The sequence below is a fragment of the Rhincodon typus genome, chromosome 25, assembly GCF_021869965.1.
Source record: "Rhincodon typus isolate 14 chromosome 25, sRhiTyp1.1, whole genome shotgun sequence".
Taxonomy (NCBI): Eukaryota; Metazoa; Chordata; class Chondrichthyes; order Orectolobiformes; family Rhincodontidae; genus Rhincodon; species Rhincodon typus.
Genome location: NC_063356.1, coordinates 15,583,937 through 15,605,441, shown reverse-complemented (window position 1 = coordinate 15,605,441; position 21,505 = coordinate 15,583,937). Strand labels below are relative to the sequence as shown.

Here is a 21,505-nt window from a genome sequence, read left to right as displayed (position 1 = left end):
TTTGCTCCATCTCTCTCTCTCTTTAGTGGCCAGACACAGTGATTAACTGCTGGGTAGGGTTGCAGGTAAGTTGTACAGATCTAAGTCATTTCACAGTGGAATAGGAATATCACACAAAAGTGTACATTGCCCTTTATTAAATCATAATGACAATTAAAGCTGTCCCACATTTGGCAGCTCTTTAGTTGGTGCTGCTTGAACCAGACATAGATTTTCACTTTTTATTGATTCTAGATAAATTGTTGCTAACAACTGCAGCCACTCCCTGATACAAGCTGTCTGTGAAAGCAATTTAGGAAACAACTTATTCAAGCGTGCTTGAAGCAAAATATCCTTTTGACAAACAGTTCTGCTACCTCATGAGTCAGTCCATTTCCTGAGGAATGTTTTGCCTGCAGTGCGGAACTGAGACCAACATTTGTATCATTTTCACCAGTGACCAAAAGGAACACTCCTGTTCTGTCTTGCCCACAATGAGATGGTTTGTAAACAGACAGCACAATGGCTTTTGATTTCTGTGAAACAATCAGGTCAATGCTGATGTGCAAAACGTAACAGAGATTTTTAGTGGTTCCAGTCGTCAGGACATAAATCCAATACTGGATTACTACATTATGTTTGGTTGGGTTCTGCCAGCATTGTGAAGAGTTGCAATGTGCCAGCAAGACTGTACTTGACCTCTACTTAAGCAATTGTTTTGTTTCCAGCAACATATTTCAAACCCTAAGAGTCACATTTAATACAGACATTACGTGGGATCTCAGTTGCTGTTAATTAGACATAATTCAATTGTAATGGGGTTTGGAAATTCCACTTTCGTCACAGGAGGCATGTCTTTATACAAATCACTTCTGAGGAAAATTAACACCCAGCTTTCCAAAATGAAAGTATCAACAGTCATGGCATCTTCCCTTTGAAGGCAGGATGCCCCACCTCCAGGAGCAGCAGCCGAATCAGAGTGACAACAGCAGACTCAGCAGCGCCACCAGGAATGCTGGCCAATGCTGGAACTGCTGTAGTCACTCCAGGTACAACTGAAGCCTGGACAGTGGAGTTTAGTGGGATCAGCATTTGCCAAGACCAACTGTATGAGCCCTTGCAAGTGTGGGCACTCATGTGGGTAGAGGGGCCTTCAAGAAGGGGTGTTCCTTGCCACTGGAGATCCCTCAATGGTCCACAAGATGCCCATTAAGAAGGGAAACCATGCCCCAAGTTCACAAAGAAGCTGCAAGGTTTTCCTGAGCTGCCTCCCCAGGTAGAGTGGACAACTGTCGTGGGTAACCAGTGGTCAGTCACATCAGGGGTGAAAGGTGAAGTTAACTGAATATTGGCCAAACCTCTTTCGTTAGTTTTCGGGTCATTATCCCACAAAATGGGATTAAGCACCGCACCAACCTGTTGCTTCACTCTACCCAATTTAATCACGGCGGCCAGGAGCCTGCAAAACACACAAACTGCTGGGAAATGAAATTGCAACCACTAATACATGTGGCTCATGGGCTCTCCTCAGCCAACAGCAGGGGCAGTGGCACAAATATACTTTCAAATCTTCACCTTCACTTTATCCTTCTTCCTTTACTGGGGCTGTGTAATGTTTTGAATGGAGCTCTCAGTGCACGTCAGGAATAATACAGCAGAATTCTGTATGGGATTTTAAAAATGACTTTATATTTGTACTTTATATTTATATTTGATCTAGCAAACTGCTTGAAGCCTTGTTGTATTCTCCGGGTTGAGAATCCTAGATTACCTGGTTCAAATCTCTGGAACAGTATTGAATTCACTGCCTTCTGAATCAGACATTTATCAGTACTGAGCAGGCTAGAATCTTTCTGAATGGTACTGAGTCTCAGATGGTGACAGTTAACTTGCAGCAGCAAATCATTAGATCAGATACGCTGGGATTACCACTTCTCACATCAAAGGAAATTACTTTTGGGTTTTACATTCTTACCTGCATCAGTTTGCTGCAGTCCGTCAAGTTAATCTCCATCATCTCCTGATTCAGACATTTAGTGATCTCATCGGGCCTTTGACACTTCTTGATCCACCTGTGACAAATCAACGTGCCGTTTACACAAACCAACCCATAATAAGAAAACGCAGCCATTCCAACTCAGTGGGCAAAGATAATGCTGGGTTTAATGTGAACAAGGCCACCTCCTCCAAGTCATTGTGGGGTGAACCCAGAGCACTGATAAATTAACCCTACATGCCTTTCAGGATTGACAAGAATAAAGCATTAGAAATGTTACAGCAATACACAGAATATTCTTTCCACACGGTACACCCATGCATTCATGCAGCATGAAGAAATTGTAGGTGACAAATTCAGAGTTCCTTTATCGGGACAGTTCTGCCCACTGAAAGCCCGTCAAAGTCAATGGTCACTTGTAACTCTTTACAGGCACTATGTTTTTAAAGTTCATGCAGTTGACCCAAAAATAAATAATGCAGGAACTGGACTTACCCTTTTATATCAAAGAATTATAGAGTCATAGAGTTGTACAGCATGGAAGCTTGTCCAAGTCAACCAGGTATCCTAATTACATCTAGTCCCATTTGCCAGCATATCCTTCTAAACCCTTCCTATTCATATACCCATCCAGATGTCTTTCCAATATTGTAATAGCACCAGCCTCCACCACTTCCTCTAGACGCTCATTCCATACACCCTCTGTGTGAAAAAGGTGCCCTTTAGGTCCCTTTTAAATCTTTCCCTATCACCCTAAACCAATGCCATCTAGTTTTAGACTCTGCTACCCTGAGGTAAAGACTTTGACTATTCATGCCTGTCATGATTTTATAAACCTCTATGTTGTCACCCCGCAGCCTTTGATGCTCCAGGGAAAATAGCCCCTGTCTATCCAGCCTCTCCCCATGGCTCAAACCCTGCAATCCTGGCAACATCCTTGTAAATCTTTTCTGAGTCCTTTCAAGTTTCACAACATCCTTCCTATAGCAGGGAGACCAGAATTGAATGCAATATTCCAAATGCTTCCAATTGGACAATTTGTCAATGTGTCAAAGCAGCTCCGTGCAACCCATGCGATGGATTCAGCATTAGAGGGTCATGCAGGGAATACAATTACTCTGAGTGCACCTTAAAGACAACCCACCATGCACAAAATCTTCACAACTGCTTCCAATTGTAGTATTCCCAATGTGTGCAGTCTGGTTACTGAAGTTAGCCAGGGTCAGTAGACCCAGATCCCAGAAAGGGGTGAGTCCAGTTAGGTGCTTTTGAAACCAGGAGGAGTGTTTCCAGTGTGGTGACTATTGGCATGGGAGCATCAGTGCTGATAACTCAAATCCCAGAGTTTTCCAGGTGGTATCCCCTTACAGGGCAGAGGGCTGGTAATATGCCAGCAGTGGCAGGAAAAGGCCTCTGATCAACTACATAAATCACACACTGGACTTTGGACAGGATTGCCATCCTCTACCTTCCCTGCCATTGGCGTTGTGAAAGCAAAAGGCAAGACACTCCCCTTCCCTTATCATTTTACAGACCCCACCCATCTCTAGAGAGCTGGTCAAATCCAGTTCAACATTACCAATCAAACGTGAAAAATGATTTCCTGGTTTGTAAAGGGTTTTGTTCAGGAGCTCACCATCCCATTCAATAAGTGCTCTCCCAAAGGCACATGCCTGGCATCTGCTGATGCTTCATCCAATGCCAGTTTTGTCAATGGTGGTTTGCCATTAGCTTGCACTTGCAGGAGCAGAATGAGGAAACAGATCCCAAGTCTATCCTTAGCCAGAGGAGGAACTGAGCCAATGCTGCTGGTGTTATTCTGAATCATGTGCTAGCCATCAGAGCTAACCTGCTGCCCAAGTCCACAGAGTCATACAGCATGGAAAAAGACCCTCAGTCCAACTCATCCATGCCGACCAGGTTTCCCAAACTCAACTAGTCCCATTTGCCTGTATTTGGCCCATTTCTCTCAAAACCTTTGCTATTCGTGTACCTATCCAAACATCTTTTAAATGGTATAACTGTACCTGCATCTACCACTTTTTCTGGCAGTTTATTCCACATACAAACCACCCTCTGTGTGAAAAAGTTGCCCCTCAGGTGCCTTTTAAATCTTTCTCCTCTCCAACAAACTCGTTCTACCTCTGTTGAGTTCTTGAGGGGTTCATGGGCCAAATGGCCTGCTTCCACACTGTAGGGATTCTATGACTCTACAGAAAAATAGCTGGTGTGTCCATTTTAATTTATCTGCACCCAAACACTTGCAATAATTTCCATTGCAACAATCAACACAATCAAATTTCTTGTTTGCAAGATATTTTTTGCTATAATTACATATGGTTTCCATCACTAATTAGATGCCCATAAAATTAAGATAATTTGCCCAAGTGGTTAATTAGGATTTTCCAGCATACAAAAATTGTTATGACACTGAAATCAACCAAATAGTGTCAGTATAATTAGCTATTAACAGTTCAGAGAATTACCACAAAAAGTAATCATATGTAATCTAACTGTGATTGGTATTGACTGACTCACATAATGTGAACAGAATTCAGTGGCAGAAATGTACAAATTGAAAGGGCTCCTAGTGTTTGGCATGATGTTGTGTCACTTTTCTGTATAGATAATGTACAATCATTTCAGAGATACGTGGCTAATTTCAGATGATTAGGAAATATTCCTTCATGTCCCAATATTGTAATAAGTAGAACGTCGTACACAGAAGTGACCTGTAGAACTATCTGCCAAGCTGTATCAATGTTACATCTGGTGAACAGTGGATTGCACAATGCTGTAGTAAAATGGGATCTGGGTGCCCTCATACACGAAGCACAAAAGGTAAGAATACAGAAACCAGGAAGGCAAATGAAATGTTTCTCTGTTGTGCAAAAGGGGATGCAAGTGAGTGGAGGATAGTCTTGCTACAACTGTCTTCTTCTTAGGCTGTCTCTCTGGATCAACGGTAATAAGCTTCCACTTGGGTTTGATGAGTTCTGAGATGGTTCCGATCTGCAGGCTCTACCATGTACAGTTGATGCTTGAAGGGTTAAGAAGGTGAACTGTTTGTGTCCAATGCTTCAATACCACCTCTGCATGTCCTTAATGAAATCTTCTGATGTGTCTTGTGCCTTCCTGAAATGAGCCTTCTCCGTTTTGCTCAATGACAGGTCTGGGTTGCCCATGTGTTAGAAGGGATGTTTGACCTCTTGGCAACCCTAAAATATTCTCGCTGTCTTTCTGGGTGTCTCCTGCCACAACCAAGCTCATAGTACAGCAGCAGCATCAAGAGTTTGAAATGAGGCACAAAAATAGTGTGTCTCACCCAACAAAGCTGGTTTTGAGTGATCATTGCCTTAATGCTAGGGAAATTGTCTAGGGACAGGATACTGGTGGGGCTGCCTTTCTTGCCACTGGATGTAGAGAAGGCACTGTTGGTGATACTTCTCCAGTTCTTTGAGGTGCTGCTGAACATTGTCCAAGTCTCCAAAATGGGTAGGAGCGTGACAAACACTGCTACCAAGGGCCTTTGTCTCAAATTTGAGATCCTGGTCCTCTTTTCCTCAGTTAGCCGAAGGCTTAGCTGGCATACCGGAGACGATGACAAATTTCGCTAGCTGTATCTGCTTTCTTCAAAAGGAAGACCCCATACTCAGGAAAATGGCTAATATTTTCCAGGATTTTGCCACGAATCTTAATGCAACTGTAGAGGGCGTTAGCGAGAATACACTTAGGATATTGCATCCAATTATGGTTTCCTTACTTGCACTGGGAGAAGGTCACTATGCTGTGATGAAGGAATTGATTTATGAGGTAAGGTTAAATAGGTTAGGCCTATGACCACTGCAGTTTATGTGAATGAGAGGTGATCCTGTTGAAGCATAAAAGGTTCTGAAGGGACTTGTCAGGCTATTGATGAGGTGATGTTTTCCCTCTTGAGCGAACTCAGAACTAGGGACACAGTTGAGATAAAGCATCTCCAACTTAAAACAAAGATGAGGAAGAATTTCTTCTCTCAGAGCAACCAGAACTTTTGGAACCCCTGCCCGAGATAGCAATCAGCCTAAGTCACTGAATATACTGAAGGCTGAGTTGGAGAGGTTTTTGATTGACAAGGGAGGTGAGAAAAATGTTCCTTCTAAGCTGTACAACTGACTCAAGGTTCCGCACATGTCAATCAGTGTGCCAACACAGTGACTTCCAGTTTTGGAAAATCACTGCCATGCGCAGATCTTTAAGGAAATTAGAAAAATTGGAGGGCATATTTGTCGAGGGTTATTGAAGGCAGACAAGAACGTTGAGTTGAGGCCACAATCAGATCATTCATGATTTTATTCAGTAGCAAAGCAGGCTCGAAGGGTCAAATGGCCTATCCCTGCTTCTAGTTAATATCCCTTACCAAACAGAGATGACATTTAGATGAAACATTATGTTTGCCCATAATCAAGGAAATAATTGTTTACGAGAAAAGGCTTTGGGAAAGTCTGAATCCACCTTAAGAAGATCATATGCAACCACATGTTCATTTGATCTTGAATTTATCTGTATCAAGGAAATCATTTCAATCAGTAAGAATGAGAAAACATATTCTGTAATCTTCTTCCCACCACAATCCTCTGAATACTAAGTATTAAAGACTACAAGATATTTCATAACTATCAGCATTATATTAAAATAGCAATTTAATATTTAATGTTATCAAATCCCACAATGCTATGGAGATTAAAAAAATAAATTAATGTTAAATCATCCTGCACAGAGTCTTAAAAATCTGATATAGTGAAGTTAATCAAGTTATTGGAAATGACAGGCCAATAAGATTAGATTAGTTAAAGAAGCAATTCTTGTCTTGTCAAGCATTTTATGTAAGATAATGGGAGTGAATCTCTATCAGTTCTACAGATTACCATTGTGACATTTGCCAAAGAGTAGCAGAAATATTGGAAAGAGGACTTGCCTAGGATTTCTGTGGCTCGTCTATCAAATTAACCATGGCATGCATTCTGGAAAATGACCATTCACCATTAGCTTGAATTTTGGACTGAATTTTCCCACTGATTTGGAGATGGGCCAAGAGTTGTGAAGGCTGGCCAGGTGGTGTGGGAAGGCATCAGGAAGGGAGTCTATAGCACGTCTCCAGCTGTGGGAATATTGATGGTGGGCAGCCAATTGAGCCACCTTCCCCCAATGGGCATCAGAAGGGGTCCTCCAGCAGCAGTGATTGCTGCTGCACCCAAAGCACCACCATCAAAAGCACCCATTCACACTTTAATCACCACAGTCTGGGGCTTGCCACTGAGGTACTCTCTCTCAGGAACTGCACCTTCAGCAGGGAACACCATTAGTGCTGGCAATACTAAGACTTCCCATGCTGCCCTCTGTCTGGGGTAACTGTCTCCAACTGGGAGTTTTAGAAGTGGCCTGTTTATTGGCCGCCACTGGTAATGTGCTGCCCTAGGTTCCTACTCCCCACCATAGAACCATAGAATCCCTACAGTGTGGAAGCAGGCCATTCGGCCCATCATGTCTGCACTGACCTTCCAAACAGAATCCCACTGAGACCCAGCCCCCTACCCGATCTCCGAAACCCCATATTTAGCATGAGTAATCCACCTAGCCTGCACATTCCTGGATATCATGCAGCAATTTAGCTTGGGCAATCCATCTAACCTGCACATCTCTGAAGTGTGGCGGGAAACCGGATTACCTGGCGGAAACCAACACAGACACGGGGAGAATGTACAAACTCCCCACAGACAGTCACCCAAGGCTGGAATCAAACCCGGGTTGCTGGCGCTGTGAGGCAGCAGTGCTAACCATTGTGCCACAGTGCTGCCATCAAAATGGGTAAGTTCTCCCTTTCACCCCTTATTGGGAGTTCGGCCTCCCCCAGCAAATGATTCAGCCCTCTGATTTTTTCTGGGATTTGTGACCAGAGGCAGCCTTAGGTGGTTGGGTTACCTAGCAACCCTAATCTTAGCATCTTGAACTTGCACTCTGAAAGCTCTAATGAATGTTCCAACCTTTTCCATTTACACATACTCTTAACAGTAATGTTACTTTGGTGAATAAATTGCTCCCCCTTCAAATATTCTTACAAAGCACGGAACAATAGGAGTGGGTGAAGAATTTATAATATACAGAAACTGTCTCTCTATTAGGGTTCTTAAAATAGAATTCCTATTATTCGCCAGCTATAGTATGTCCCAACAGACACTTTCCAATGATTTCTGGTGAGTCACTAGATCTTGCACTTCAAGACAGTTGAAGTGATTGGGCAAGGACAGCTATTCCATCCTGCAGCTTCTACCTCTATGGGCAGTGGTGACTGGAAATATAGAGGAAGCAGCAAACCAGGTCTTGCTGGCAAAAAGGGCAAGGAGGCCGAAATAGGAAGAAGTAGTTATAACATGGGTAGGTAAAATATTCCCAGTATAGAAACAGTCTGTTCAGCCAAACTAATTTGTGCAGTATTTACGTTACACTCAAATCTTCCACATTTCCACATCTGACTCCGTCATTGTAATCCTTGATTCCCTTCTCCCACATGCACTTATATAGTCTCCTCTTAAACACATCCATGCTGTTCACTTTGTTCTACAATCTCACCACTTTTTGTGTAAAGATGTTTCCACTGATCTTTGTATTGGAGTCCTTGGTGATTCTCTTACAACGATGGTCTCTAGTTGTGTTATTCCCCAGAACAGAAACACCCTCTCTGTATCCACGCTCTCAAAACTTTTTGTAATTTTAAAAACATCTGTTAGGTCTCTCCTCAACCTTCACTTTCAAGACAGCAGATCCAGCCTGTCAAACATTTCCTGACACGTGCACCCATATGTTTCCAGTAGCATCCATGTAAATTTTCTCTGCTCTCTCTTTTCATGATGACCACAAATGCACACAGTCCTCTAAAGGGCAGTTGATCTTGTCCTAACCATTTCCTCCCAAATTTTCATCTTGCTCCAATTTAGGGATTTATGAAAAAGCAAACAATGCCAACTACTCACTCTCCTAGTTGAGCCCATAATGCTAGAGCCACTCGAAATAGCACCTCTGACCCTTCAAACAAGATGGCATCCCAAACCCGGAGGATGGTGTCTTTGGGAAGACAGGAGGTGAAGAGAGTCAGAAACCACTGCATGGTGACGACACTGGTAAGTGGCAGAATGCATCTCCCTGTTAGGAAACAACATCAATGATGTGAAATGGATTTTCCAGCAAAGTTACAGTTCTTCAAACAGTAACAGCATGTAGTTGAGCGATTATGTTTATTACCATCATGTTATATCTTAACAAAAGCAAAACACTGTGAATACTGGAAAACTGAAGTATAAACATAAAGTGCTGGAGAAACTCAGCAGGTCTGGCAGCGTCTATGGAGCAAGATTCAGAGTTCACATTTCAAGTCCAAAATGACTCTTCTTCGGAACTCAGTTTATATTTTGTTGCATCTTTCTCCAACTTTAGAAACATCAAAACTGACCACCTTTCAGCAAAGCTCAATCCCAAAATCCTCCCGAGTACATCAGCCTGTCCCTTGGTGATGTTTTTTGAGATGATTCACTGCATTAATTGAATAGTGCAAGTTTAAGTCCTTCCTACCCATTGCTACGAAAAAGGATTTGGGAACGTAAAAATTAGCTGTTAAGATTCTCACTACACAAAGGCTTTGGGCAATGTAAACTCGTTCCTTACACTTTCATTTCTCTCAAAGTAGCAATGTAAACTGGTATGAGAACAAACACGTCTGGAATCCCATTCACGCACATTCTCAGCTGAGAAGGATTGATTTTAGTAAGGAAAATAAGTACAGGGAAAATTGATGGGGAGAACCCACTTGAAGTAGTGTGAGAGATCTAGGAACCACACCTCAGGAAGGATAAACTGGCCTTTGATGGAGTACAATGTAGGTTTACAAGACCTATGCTTCAGGGGTTAAGTTATGAGAAAAGATTACATAAATAAAGTTTTCTCTAGACTTTATAAGGTTAAGGGGTGGTCTGATCGAAGTCTTCAAAATATTAACAGGAAAATACTGGATAGATAACGATAAACTATTTTCACTGCTTAGGGCTTCCACAACTAAGGAGAGCATAGAAATTAGGACCAGTCCATTCAGGAGAGATGTTATGTAGCACTTCTACACACAAAACTGGTAGAGGTTTGGAACTCCCTCCCAAAAAGCAGTGGGTGTGGATCAGTTGCTACTTTTAATTCTGAGATTTTTTTTTTTGTTAAGGAAAGGCATTAAAGGTTATGAGCCAAAAGCAGGTGTATGGGGTTAGGCTACAGATCAGCCATAAAAACACTGAATGGCAAAGGAGGCGTGTGGGGCTGAAGGGCCTATTCCTGTTCCTATGTTCCTAGAAAAAATGCAGTACTTCTAATTTCTGAAATAATTTCGACAGGCAAAAAATGTGTCAGTTTTGAAAGGAAACAACTGTATTAACATAGTAGCTTTCATGACCAACAGACATCCCAAAGTGCTTAACAGCCAATGGAGTATTTGTGAAGTGTAGCTACTATTATAATGTAGCCTTCAGGCCCGAAACGTCAGCTTTCCTGCTCCTATGATACTACTGTGTTCATCCAGCTCTACACCTTGTTATCTCAGATTCTCCAGCATCTGCAATTCCTACTATCACTGCTCTGATTTAACTGTTAATGGTTTGTTTCGCTAAGTGTTATAGATACTTTTGGTGAAGCATTTAATATGGTGGTCTATACAGTGGTCTATATGGCAATGCTATATCACAATGGAAAAATAGCAGTTCTACTTTTACACCCTCAGACACTTTTGTGCATCTTAGTGTCCAGCCCAACAGCAGTATTGGTACAAGTCTGAAACATGGCCTGTCAAAAGACAGAAAACAAGTCAATTCTTTTCTTTCAATAACTTATGGAAGTCTCGCCAGTGCAGTGTCTCTGTACAGCAATAAACAAACCATTAGACCACAGCCAGTTGGCATCCTGCCACAGTGAATCCAAGCACAAATGAAACCTGGTAAACACACGGCTCACTAACCAAGAAATATTCTGCTTGAATCAGGAATTCTATAAATTGCAGATAAAACAGCATATCTCTGAAAAGCAGCTCACACAATCAGTCATTCAGTGACAGCTGTTTTGGAACCATGCTGTCACAGGGACACAGAACAGGTTCTTGATATTTATACACAGGAAGAGAAGGGAAAAGCCCTCAGACGGCTAAACTGCTGTAAGATAACTTTAAAGACTTCATTAACGAGATCCAGGACAAGCAGGAGGAACATAATGTGGAGACTAAAAGTGAAAAAAAGAGGAATAATTGAGTTCATTGTTGCAAGAAGGGGCTACCTCATGAAGAATCATCACCTTCAAAAAATGAAGGTTAACAGCAGTTTTACGATATAATACACAGCAGAACTGATGACATGCAAATTATCATGCTGGGAAAAACATAAAATGCTGATGGGTCTGAATGTGCATTGTCTAGATGTGTTGAAATATTGCCCCATGCCCATCCCTAATTGCCCAGAGGGCAGTTATGAGTCAACCACATTGCAGTGGGTCTGGAGTCACATGTAGGCCAGACCAGGTAAGGATGGCAGTTTCCTTCCCTAAAGGACATTAGTGAACCAGATGGGTTTTTCTAACAACAGCAATGGATTCACAGTCATCATCAGACTCTTAATTCCAGATGTTTATTGAATTCAAATTCCACCATTTGCCATGGCAGGATTTGAACCCAGGTCCCAAGAACATTATCTGGGTCTCTGGATTAACAGTTCAGCGATAATACCATTAGGCCATTGTGATTGAGCACAATCACAATCACAATCACAATTCGGCAAAATGCTTTGTTCCAATCCCTTCACAAACTTTACCTACCCTTGCTGAAAAATGCTGACTCAAGTTGAGTTCACTATCATTGTGTCCAAATAGATATTCTTCATGTGTAAATCTACAGGGAGTTGGGTAAAACATTTTACCCAACTCATAACATGGAGGGCATAACATGGATGCCAAACCTCACCTTCATCCAATATTCCCTCCAGTTAACTTCACAGTATATGCATGAGATAGCAAACCAGACAGAGAGCTAGTGTTCATTTTTTTCATTCTCTATCACTAAACCAAAATGTACAAAAACTTGTGGAATCCACCATTGCAACCATGAGATTAAGAGCCTGTGGACTTTCCAGCGGGCTTCTGAACTCCATTGTTAGGTTCCTGCATCATTTGAGGAACAATTAGTCTTTATGATCTTCTCTTCTGCAGCTAAATAACAACCAGAGGGAGCACTCACTTCCAATGATGGACAACACATGGGTTCTCAAATCTTGAGCACCGATCAGACACCTTTTAGCTGAAAGGAGCAGCACCAGGGACAACCAAGAGAGAGAACACCTCAAGGTACAGGCCGTCTCTCACAAACTGTTTAAAATTTAAAAGAAAAAATAGACAAGTCAAGGCTGTCAGGTGGGTGGTACAGAAATGGATCTCTTTGGCAGGCAGATTGGGCCTCTAAACCTACTTGGAGTGCTGATCTCTTCAGTTTGCCTTCTGGAGGCCATTCCCCTGGTGCCTAACCTAAAGGCTGTCCTCCATTGGCCTTAATAAGCTCTTGTCATGTGGCTACACTCCACATCTTATCTATCCTGCCTCTGTAGAAGTGGTCCCAGGATAGAATGGAGCAGGGCATCACTACTGCCCTCCCCACCAAACACATGCAGATGCACACACAGAAACACACAACACACACACACAGATACACACTCACAGGTGCACACACATGCAGATGCACACATGCAGGTACACAGAGATTCACACAAATGCACACACAGATACATACATGCACAGACATGCACACATTCACACATGTATACACACACACGCCCGCTGATATGCACACAAAAACACAGATGTATACACACACATGCTCACACATGCACACACACACCCCCAAAGATATATACATCCACACACAGATACACATATGCACAGACACATGCACATACACAGATACACACGTAGATACACACACACAGATACATATACACATCACACATGTACACTCACACGTGCGTGTGAGAGCATGTATACACACATGCAGATACATAGCCACACATACACAAATGCACACACACAATGGCTGCACGTACACATGTACACCACAGATACCTACACATACACCACACACATGAGCATGCGTGAGTGTGCATGCACACACACAACAAAGATGATGTTAATACAAAAATGTTAAGTTGAAAATCTTGCACTGTAATCATACTTTAAAGTTTGCCAAATGAAACAGTTGTTAAATTGGCAATACTTTATATAAACATCCAATGAACCATTCTGGTAATGCTTATTGTACACAACCAATACTGTATTATATTTGGAAACCTACCATCATTGGCTTTTTTGGCTGCTGTGCAAAGACGGTCCAGATGTTGTGAAAGTTCAGGAAGTTTAATTCTTAACAGATCATGGAAGACTGCAATATCAACGGTCAAAGCACTGAGATTGTTAGCAAAATAATTGTCTGGAAGAACTCTGTCAAGTAGATAGACCAGGACCTTGGAGGAAAATGAAAAACAAAGAGCATATGACTAGATTTAATGCCAAAACAGTGTGTGGCTACATTACAGAATCTGTGTATCTTTGTGTGTCGACAACATTCAGGACAGCTTTCAATTTTTCCCTCTGCAATTAGAGAATCAAGAACATTGATGGTGAACACTGGAAATCTGTGCAATCAACAATGCAAAGCCTGTAAATTGTCATTGTAACACTTAAATTACTCAAATACAAGCACCAGTGTATGTGAGCAGTCCACGTCTCTGTCTGTGCTGGAAGTGAAGATTTTTACTGGAGTACAATTCCACATGATACGACCGCATTCTACTGCTTTACCCAAGTGGCCATTTCTCATGGTGTGAGCCTCAGCAAGGTGTGTCACTCAGCTAATTCAACCATGGACAGCTTCATAGCTGTGACCTCTTCAAAGCTCAAAGCCATGCACTTTTCAGAAAGACTCACTGTACAACAGTTAGATGTGGGAACATTATCTGACATTCAGGGAGAAGTTCTAACTTTGGATTATCATTCCCTATCCTCTGCCTCCTGGTATCAAGGGTCACGATACACACACACACACACACACACACACACAGCAGAGTTATGAGAATTGTACTGGACTGAATGAGACTCATATTGAGCTTGATAAACTCTTTGCATCTGATGCCAAAGGCAATGAATTTGACTTTTTGTGAGATATTTTGATTGTGGTTAAAGGTATCCTTGTCAAATTAATACATTCAATAAAAACCAGTGTCCTACTTATTTTCACATTTCAAAATGGCCACCAGCTAAACCAGTTCTGGTGGTCTGCGTTTTACAGTATGGAATTTAAGTTGACCCCAGTTTTTGGAAGGATTTCTCAAGGCTTCAACTTGTACACAGTGTTGATCCTGGAGTAGAGATTCACCAGAAGGATTAAATTATTCTAATGAATGAAACAAGTATTCCTTTTCAGATGAAAGTGGTGTAATGATTTAGGTGTTGAAGATATTTAAAGGGTTTGTCAGTGCAGAAAAAGAGAAACTATTTTCTCTGATGGGAAACCCAGAACAGGGAGAAATAACCATAAAATTTGAGTGAGGCTTTTTAGGGATGATATCAGGAGGCACTTCTTCACACACACAAAGCATAACAACAACCGTCCTTTCCAAACTGCTGAGGCTCAGTCAACTAACATCAAGATTGAGGCAAGTTTATTTTGGGTTCCACTACAAAGATAGGTAGATGGAGTTAACATTGAGATCAAACATGATCTAATTAAACAGCACAATGGACACAAGAGAATCGCATACTCCTGGTCCAATGTTTTGTGTTAGTCATCTCTCCCCATTTTCATTTCTGTTTAAGCTAATGGAAGTACAAATTGGGTCAATCTGATATTTTATACTTTTTATATCTTGTGATCCGGACAAACTCAATCCAAAATTGACTTTGTGGAAGCAGAGGGTGCTGGCTAACAAGGCAAGGGAGTACATGATAAATGGCGTGACCCTAGATAGTACTGAGGATCAGTGGGACCTTAGTGTGCATTTACATAGATTCTGGAAGGCGACAGGACAGATGGATAGCATGGTTAAGAAGTCATAAGGGATACTTACCTTTATTAGTAGAGGACATTAGTTCTGTTTGATAACCATCATGGGCATGATGGGCTGAAAGGTCTCTTCTGGGCTGTTATAGTTTTTGATTCGATGATATCTCCTGTTTCAAAACTGTCATGCCCTTACTTCGCTGAAGTCATTTTCAGTCAGCAAAGGATCCTACTGGGTTCAGCTGACATCAAGAATTGAACCAGAATCTTTCAAGAGCCATAGGTTACTACTCGCTGACAACTGTCTTTTTCATTTTTTAGGGAGTGGGGAAGAAACTAAAACTGTTTGTGCAGTACATCTTGCAGCGCTGAAGTGCACAATCATAAATCACTGTAGCACCTGGTAGACATTTTATGCTCAATTTTATAGTCTATCATTCTGCGACTTTATCCACTAGACTGCTGGAGGACTCAACAGGCAGTAGCTAGTAATAAATAACAGTGGGGGGCACCCCTCGTGCCTGCTCCACCATTCAGTAAGATCATGGCTGAATCTCTAGTTGATGTCCACTTTCCTGACCTATCTCCATATTCCTTGATTCCCAAAAATCTGTTGATTTCAGTCTTGGATAGTCTTCTGGGGCAGACAATTCTAAAGATTTGTCATACTCCAACTGAAGAAAGTATTGACCTTTTTCTTATCACTGGAGAAGAATTTTATGGAATTTGATCATCTAATTAAAATATGGTTGACATGGAAGCAGATCATCACCTTGAGCTACCCTTGTCTACATGAGAATTGCATCAGTGTAAAAATATGGGATCAGTTTATTAACCTAATTTTCAGTCACTTTGTTTTATCTTACTTTTCAATCTAGAGATTCAGCCATGATCTTATTCAATGGTGCAGCCCAGGAACAAACAAGCAAAATGGTAGAAGGCAAATGAAACAAAGCAGAATACGGGCCAAGCCAAAAAAAAACACCTATTCTCTAGTAAGGCTTGAAATCTTCCCCCGCCCTATAAAGAATTTAAATAGAAATAAATCCTGAAAAACATGCAACTGGTCGATGAGGGATTGCTTGAACACTGTGGGTGAAGTAGCCAAATTGTAAATCTCTAAATGCAGTTTATCAGCTGAAGCAAAAGTACTGAAAGATATATTTTACAAAGTAAGTTGATTTCTCTATTTCTGGCAGTGAATTTACTACGGCCAATTTTTGTTTTGCTATGTTCAGCTGAAATGGAGGAGCAGGTTGAACTAATCTTGCAGGCAAAAAGATTAATCATCAGTTTATCACTGGAATTTCAACCGGAAACAGGCGGAAGACTCATTAATTTGAGCAGATTAAGATTAAATTTAGATTTCCAGGACTCCAGGGTTGTTTTCAACTCTGTACACTCTGCAAATAACAGTTCATCATCCCATCTGCGAGCCCTACTGTAATTCAGGAGAAATCTGCTTTTTGTAAAGGGATCACCACTTTCAGGAAGGGTTTTGATAACATGGATAGGGAAAAAGTGTTCCCACTAGGGAACGTGATGAGAACTATAAGACAGTGATTTATAGCGAACGAACCAAAAGCAGCTTGAGAAATGTTTTTATGCAATGAGTTGTTGGGACCTGCAAGGCACGGCCTGAGAGTGTGACATGGTAGTTGCGACTTTCAAAAGGAAATTTGATAATTAAGTACAGAGGAAAAAAAAGTGCAAAGTCATGGGGAGTGGGATTGACTGAGCTGCTCAGGCAGAGAGCTAGTATGGCACATCAGGCTGAAAAATCTCCTTCTGTGATATAGCCATTACATAATTCTTTGATTCACTAAGCTGCTTGGGAAATACTTGGCCACTTTTGATTGTTTTATTTTATTTGGCTTGACAAAGTGACTTTCAATAATGCATTCTTTATGGAAAGATCCCTCTGGAAATTCAACTCTGGCAGCGTACCATGAAACAAAGAGCAGGAGGAAGTAGCAGGTAACAGTCAGCTACGGGAGAAATGAGGCATTCCCACTGGGCTATATAGGCCCTAGACAGGATAACTGCAATTCTTAGAACAGCAGCACACAAGGTGGATGTAATTCTCTTGGGTGACTGTCATTGCGTTACATTGACATCTGCAACTAGATGCACAACCCACAACCCACAGGCAACACTGAATACTCTGCTCCAGTCAAAGTCATTGCAGCTCTCAAGTTTGCCTTGAGCCCCTTTGAAGCTGTCAGAGGAGGTATCAATCAATCTCCAGTGGCTCACATGCTTATACAGTGAACATTGTTCGTTGGTAATAAGGAGCAGGAGGAGAGCAGTTTCTGATTCACATAGGCTGCAGGCTTTCCATCCTATTTCCTCACTGATTCCTTTAGATAACCCAATGCTCTCACAAATCACAAGATCTTCCACTTTTATTCAAATGCGACCATTGTTTGATCATTAGAATTACATTTCGCGAGCCTGCTCCTGGTTTCCTGGCAGCTGCCATCGTGACCACATGATGGCCCCCCCAACTCTTTGTTCCTTGCACAGCAAGTGACAGCTGGTCTGTGTGTGTGTGTGCACATGAAGTGCAGTCCACCCAGCAAGACTGTCTCGTTTGATACATTTATGTGGATGATGCTTGGAGACACCATTGGGAACAATCTTGGCGTTGATGAGGAAGTTGATGTTGATGACCTTATTTGTTGAGCAAGTAGAAAGGCCCCAACACTTACCACCAGTCAGAACTCATCAGCAACAACTCACCGAACAGTGCTTCTATAAAACAGTTTCTGCTCTCCTGCACTAAGAGTCATGTCCAACATCTTCTCCCGACATTCAAAGGGCAAAATGTTTCATTTATTCATTCATAGAAGGTGCCAGAAAGGCAGGAATTTATTGCCCATTGTTCACAGTGAATTAATGTTCAGCCTTTTCAGAGGACAGTTAAGAGTCAACCACATTGTCGCGGATGTGGAGCCAAACTGGGTGAGGGCAGCAGATTTCCTTTCCTAGATGAATTTAATATCCAGCTGTCTTGTGGTTACTATTATTAATGCTGGACAGTTATTGCAGATTTACCTATTAACAGCCACTTGGCAGAAGAGAACTTGAATATTGGTGAAGAGAGAAACATGTTACTAAGGCTTTCATTTTACACTCATCAAGACAAATACAAGAATGCCAAATTTCACACAAAGACAATAATTTATACTAAGGAAAAGGTTGGCTCCTCAAGCTCCCATGTGAATTAAAAAAGACACAAGTCTTGAACATATTTCTTTATATTGCACAGAACAAATGCACCCATACATTGTTTTGAGCTGTTTCATGCACCTACTATCCAACACTGGTGCATATTTTCCACAAATGGGATGCTGCTGCTTTCCAGAAATACATTCTGTCAGCCACATGACTGAGCAACATGAATGGATTTCAGTGCTGGTGCAATGCCAGGTACATAGTCAGTAATTACCAATGACTGGCTGAGAGGGGTCCTGACTGACATCTACACAATTATGAGGGACATAGATAGGATCAGTAGGAACAAAATTTTCCTCTTAGTGGAGAGGTCAATGACCAAGGGCCATGGACTCAACGCAAGGTTTAGAAGGAATTTAAAGGCAACTTTTGTTCGTTCAGAATTCTGGAACTCACTGCCTGAAAGTGTGGTACAGGTCAGAACCATCACAACACTGAAGAAGTATTTAGATGAACATTTGAAACGTCACAGCATACAAGGCTATGATCCATGTGCTGGGAAATGGGAGTTGAGTAGATATGTGCTTAATGAACAATGGAGACATGAAGGGCTTAAGGGCCTCTTTCTGTGCTGTAGTACCCTTTGACTCTATAAATCAGACATGTTACTTCAGTTGTTCATGATAGGCAGCATAAAGGTAGCACTCAACCAGCCCAAGCTTGCAAAAGATACACTTGCAATCAATTTAAGATAATCAGTTAAAGTTTGTTTTACAGATAACTTTCCTGAAAGTTATAACAAAAAAGTAAAATAAATGTCATTATTCAAAGTTAGGTCTATTACGTTTTAAATTTTATTTTCTATTGATACAAAAATCGAATACACATATTTCATTATCTTTGTAAATCTGCACTCTTCCAGAGATACCAGGCCATTTAGATATCAAGAAAAGTCGGGTGTAGTGGTAACATCACTGGACTATTAATCTGGAACCTCAAGCTAATGTTCTGGGGATAAGGGTTTCAATCCCACCACGGCAGCTGGTGAAATTTGAATTTTATAAAATTTTAGAATAAAGAGCTGGCTTAATGGTGACCACGTCAATTTAAAAAAAGTCCATCTGGTTTATTAATGTCGTTTAAGGAAGGATATTTGCCATCCTTACCTGGTCTGGCCTAAATGTGACTCCAGACACACAACAATAGGTTGATTCTTAACTGCCCTCTGAACAATTAGAGATAGGCAATAAATAATGGCCTAGCTAGTGACGCCCAAATCTCATGATTGAATAATAAAAAGAAGGAGCCAATTATTTGGGTTAGAAACATTGAAGTTTTCAGCTCCTGGCTCCCCTTAAAAGGCTCTTTAGGTACAAATAGTTGTTGATTCCTGGCTTGTATGGTCTGGGGCAACAAAAGCATAGGATCACCAACATATGCAAGCGCTCCTCCAAGTCACTTGCCCCCCTGACTTTGAACTCTATGGCTGTCAATGAAAGGGTACTGAGAGCATTATTAGAACTGAAGGCCAACAAGTCCAAATGCTCCATTGGAAAGAGTGGCTGCTGAACTAGCAGTTGCATTTTTTGTAATTTTCCAATTCCCTAGATTCTGGAAAGGTCCTGCAAGTCTGGAAGGCACCAAATATGACTCAGAGATAGTAGGATAGTAGTTTGCTCTTCTGATGCTGCTTGGCCTGCTGTGTTGATCCAGCTCTACACCTTGTTATCCCAAATATGACACTTCTGTTTGAGAAAAGGTGGAGTCAGATAGTAGTAAACTACAGGCCAATTAGCTTAACATCTATCATCGTGAAAATGCTGGGATCTTTTACAAGTGCGGATAAAGCGGGATACTTAGAAAATCTCATGTAATCGGGCAGAGTCCACAAATGAAGCCATGTTTGACTAACATATTAAACTTCTGAAGAAGTGACAAGAGGCTTGGATAAAGGGAACCCTGTGATGTGCCATACTTAGATTTCCAGAAGACACAAGTTGCTACATCAAGCATTATTGTGCAAACCAAGAGCTCAGGGTGTACAGAGTATCATAATGAGGTGGATGGAGGAAGGTTAGCTAATAGGAAATGGAGTGTAGGCATAATTGGGTTTGGTGGACATGATGAGTGGGGTGTCACAGGGGTCAGGGACACACTCTCAACTAATTACAACTTATATTAATGGTCTGGATGAAGGAACTGAATGTAAAGTTGCTAAATCTGCATACTAATGCAAGTGGAAATGCAAGTTGATGGATCTGAAGGAGTCTATAAAGAGACGCAGATAGGTTAAATAAGTGGGCAAAAAACCCGCAGATAGAGCATTATGTAGGAATATGTGAACTATTCCACTTTGGGTAGGGAGAATGAAAACATAAATGAAGAGCGATTGCAGAACTGTGACGTACAGAGGAAGGTGAATAAACTTGTAAATGAATCATATGTAGTAGTTTGGTAAAGGTGAAATGAATAGAAAGGCAAATTAAATGTCGCCATTTGTTGAAAAAGCAATAGAATATAAAAGTACAGGTATTTTGATACAGAGCATTGGTAAGATCACATCTGAAGTGTGATGTACTGTTATGGTTTCCTTTTTAAGAAAATATATGAATTCATTAGAAGTTGTTCAGAGTAGGTTCAATCAACTGATGCCTGGGATAGAGGGAGTGAAGTTATCTCATGAAGATAATTGAACAGTTTAGAAGAAAAAAGAAAATCATTTTGAAACATGAGATCCTGAAAGGACTTGATAAAGGCGGGTGCTGAAAGAATATTTCCCTTTGTGGAAAGACAGGAGCTACAGACTATGGTTTAAAAATTAGGGATCTTCTATTAAGACAGAGTTGAGGACCAGCGACAAGGTCATTGAATATTTTAAGGCTAAGTAAGGGGGTCAGAGCTTAGGAGAGGTAGACGGGAATGTGGGCTTGATGCCAATAATCAGATTAGCCATGATCTTATTGAATAATTGTGCAGGCTCGAATGGCCTACTCCTGCTCCTAATCTGTCCCTATATCATTGCTGCTTCAAAATCTTGGATCTCCTTCCCAACAGCACTGTGAATGTACCTACACCACATGGACTACAATGGTTCAAGATGGCAGCTCACCACCACTTTCTCAAAGATAGGTAGGGTAGGCAGCAAATTCTGGCCTTGCCCATGTCACCCACATCGCATGGCTCAAACAAGAGTAATTCCACTGCTTCCTCTTTTCCAGTTCTATGTGCCACTTACAACTGACGAAGAGTATATA

At 41.4% G+C, this 21,505-nt stretch overlaps 1 protein-coding gene across 1 annotated transcript in view; it reads right to left on the bottom strand.

Annotated features, from left to right (window-relative positions):
• The window catches only part of LOC109926780 (TBC1 domain family member 30-like), a 72,078-nt gene that overhangs the window by 8,402 nt on the left and 42,171 nt on the right, over nucleotides 1–21,505 (bottom strand). The window contains exons 7-9 of the mRNA XM_048611857.1: nucleotides 13,371–13,539; nucleotides 8,986–9,154; nucleotides 1,955–2,051 (exon numbers count right to left, since the gene is read on the bottom strand). Coding sequence (XP_048467814.1) covers nucleotides 1,955–2,051; nucleotides 8,986–9,154; nucleotides 13,371–13,539 — 435 coding nt within the window. The remainder of the gene's footprint in view (nucleotides 1–1,954; nucleotides 2,052–8,985; nucleotides 9,155–13,370; nucleotides 13,540–21,505) is intronic.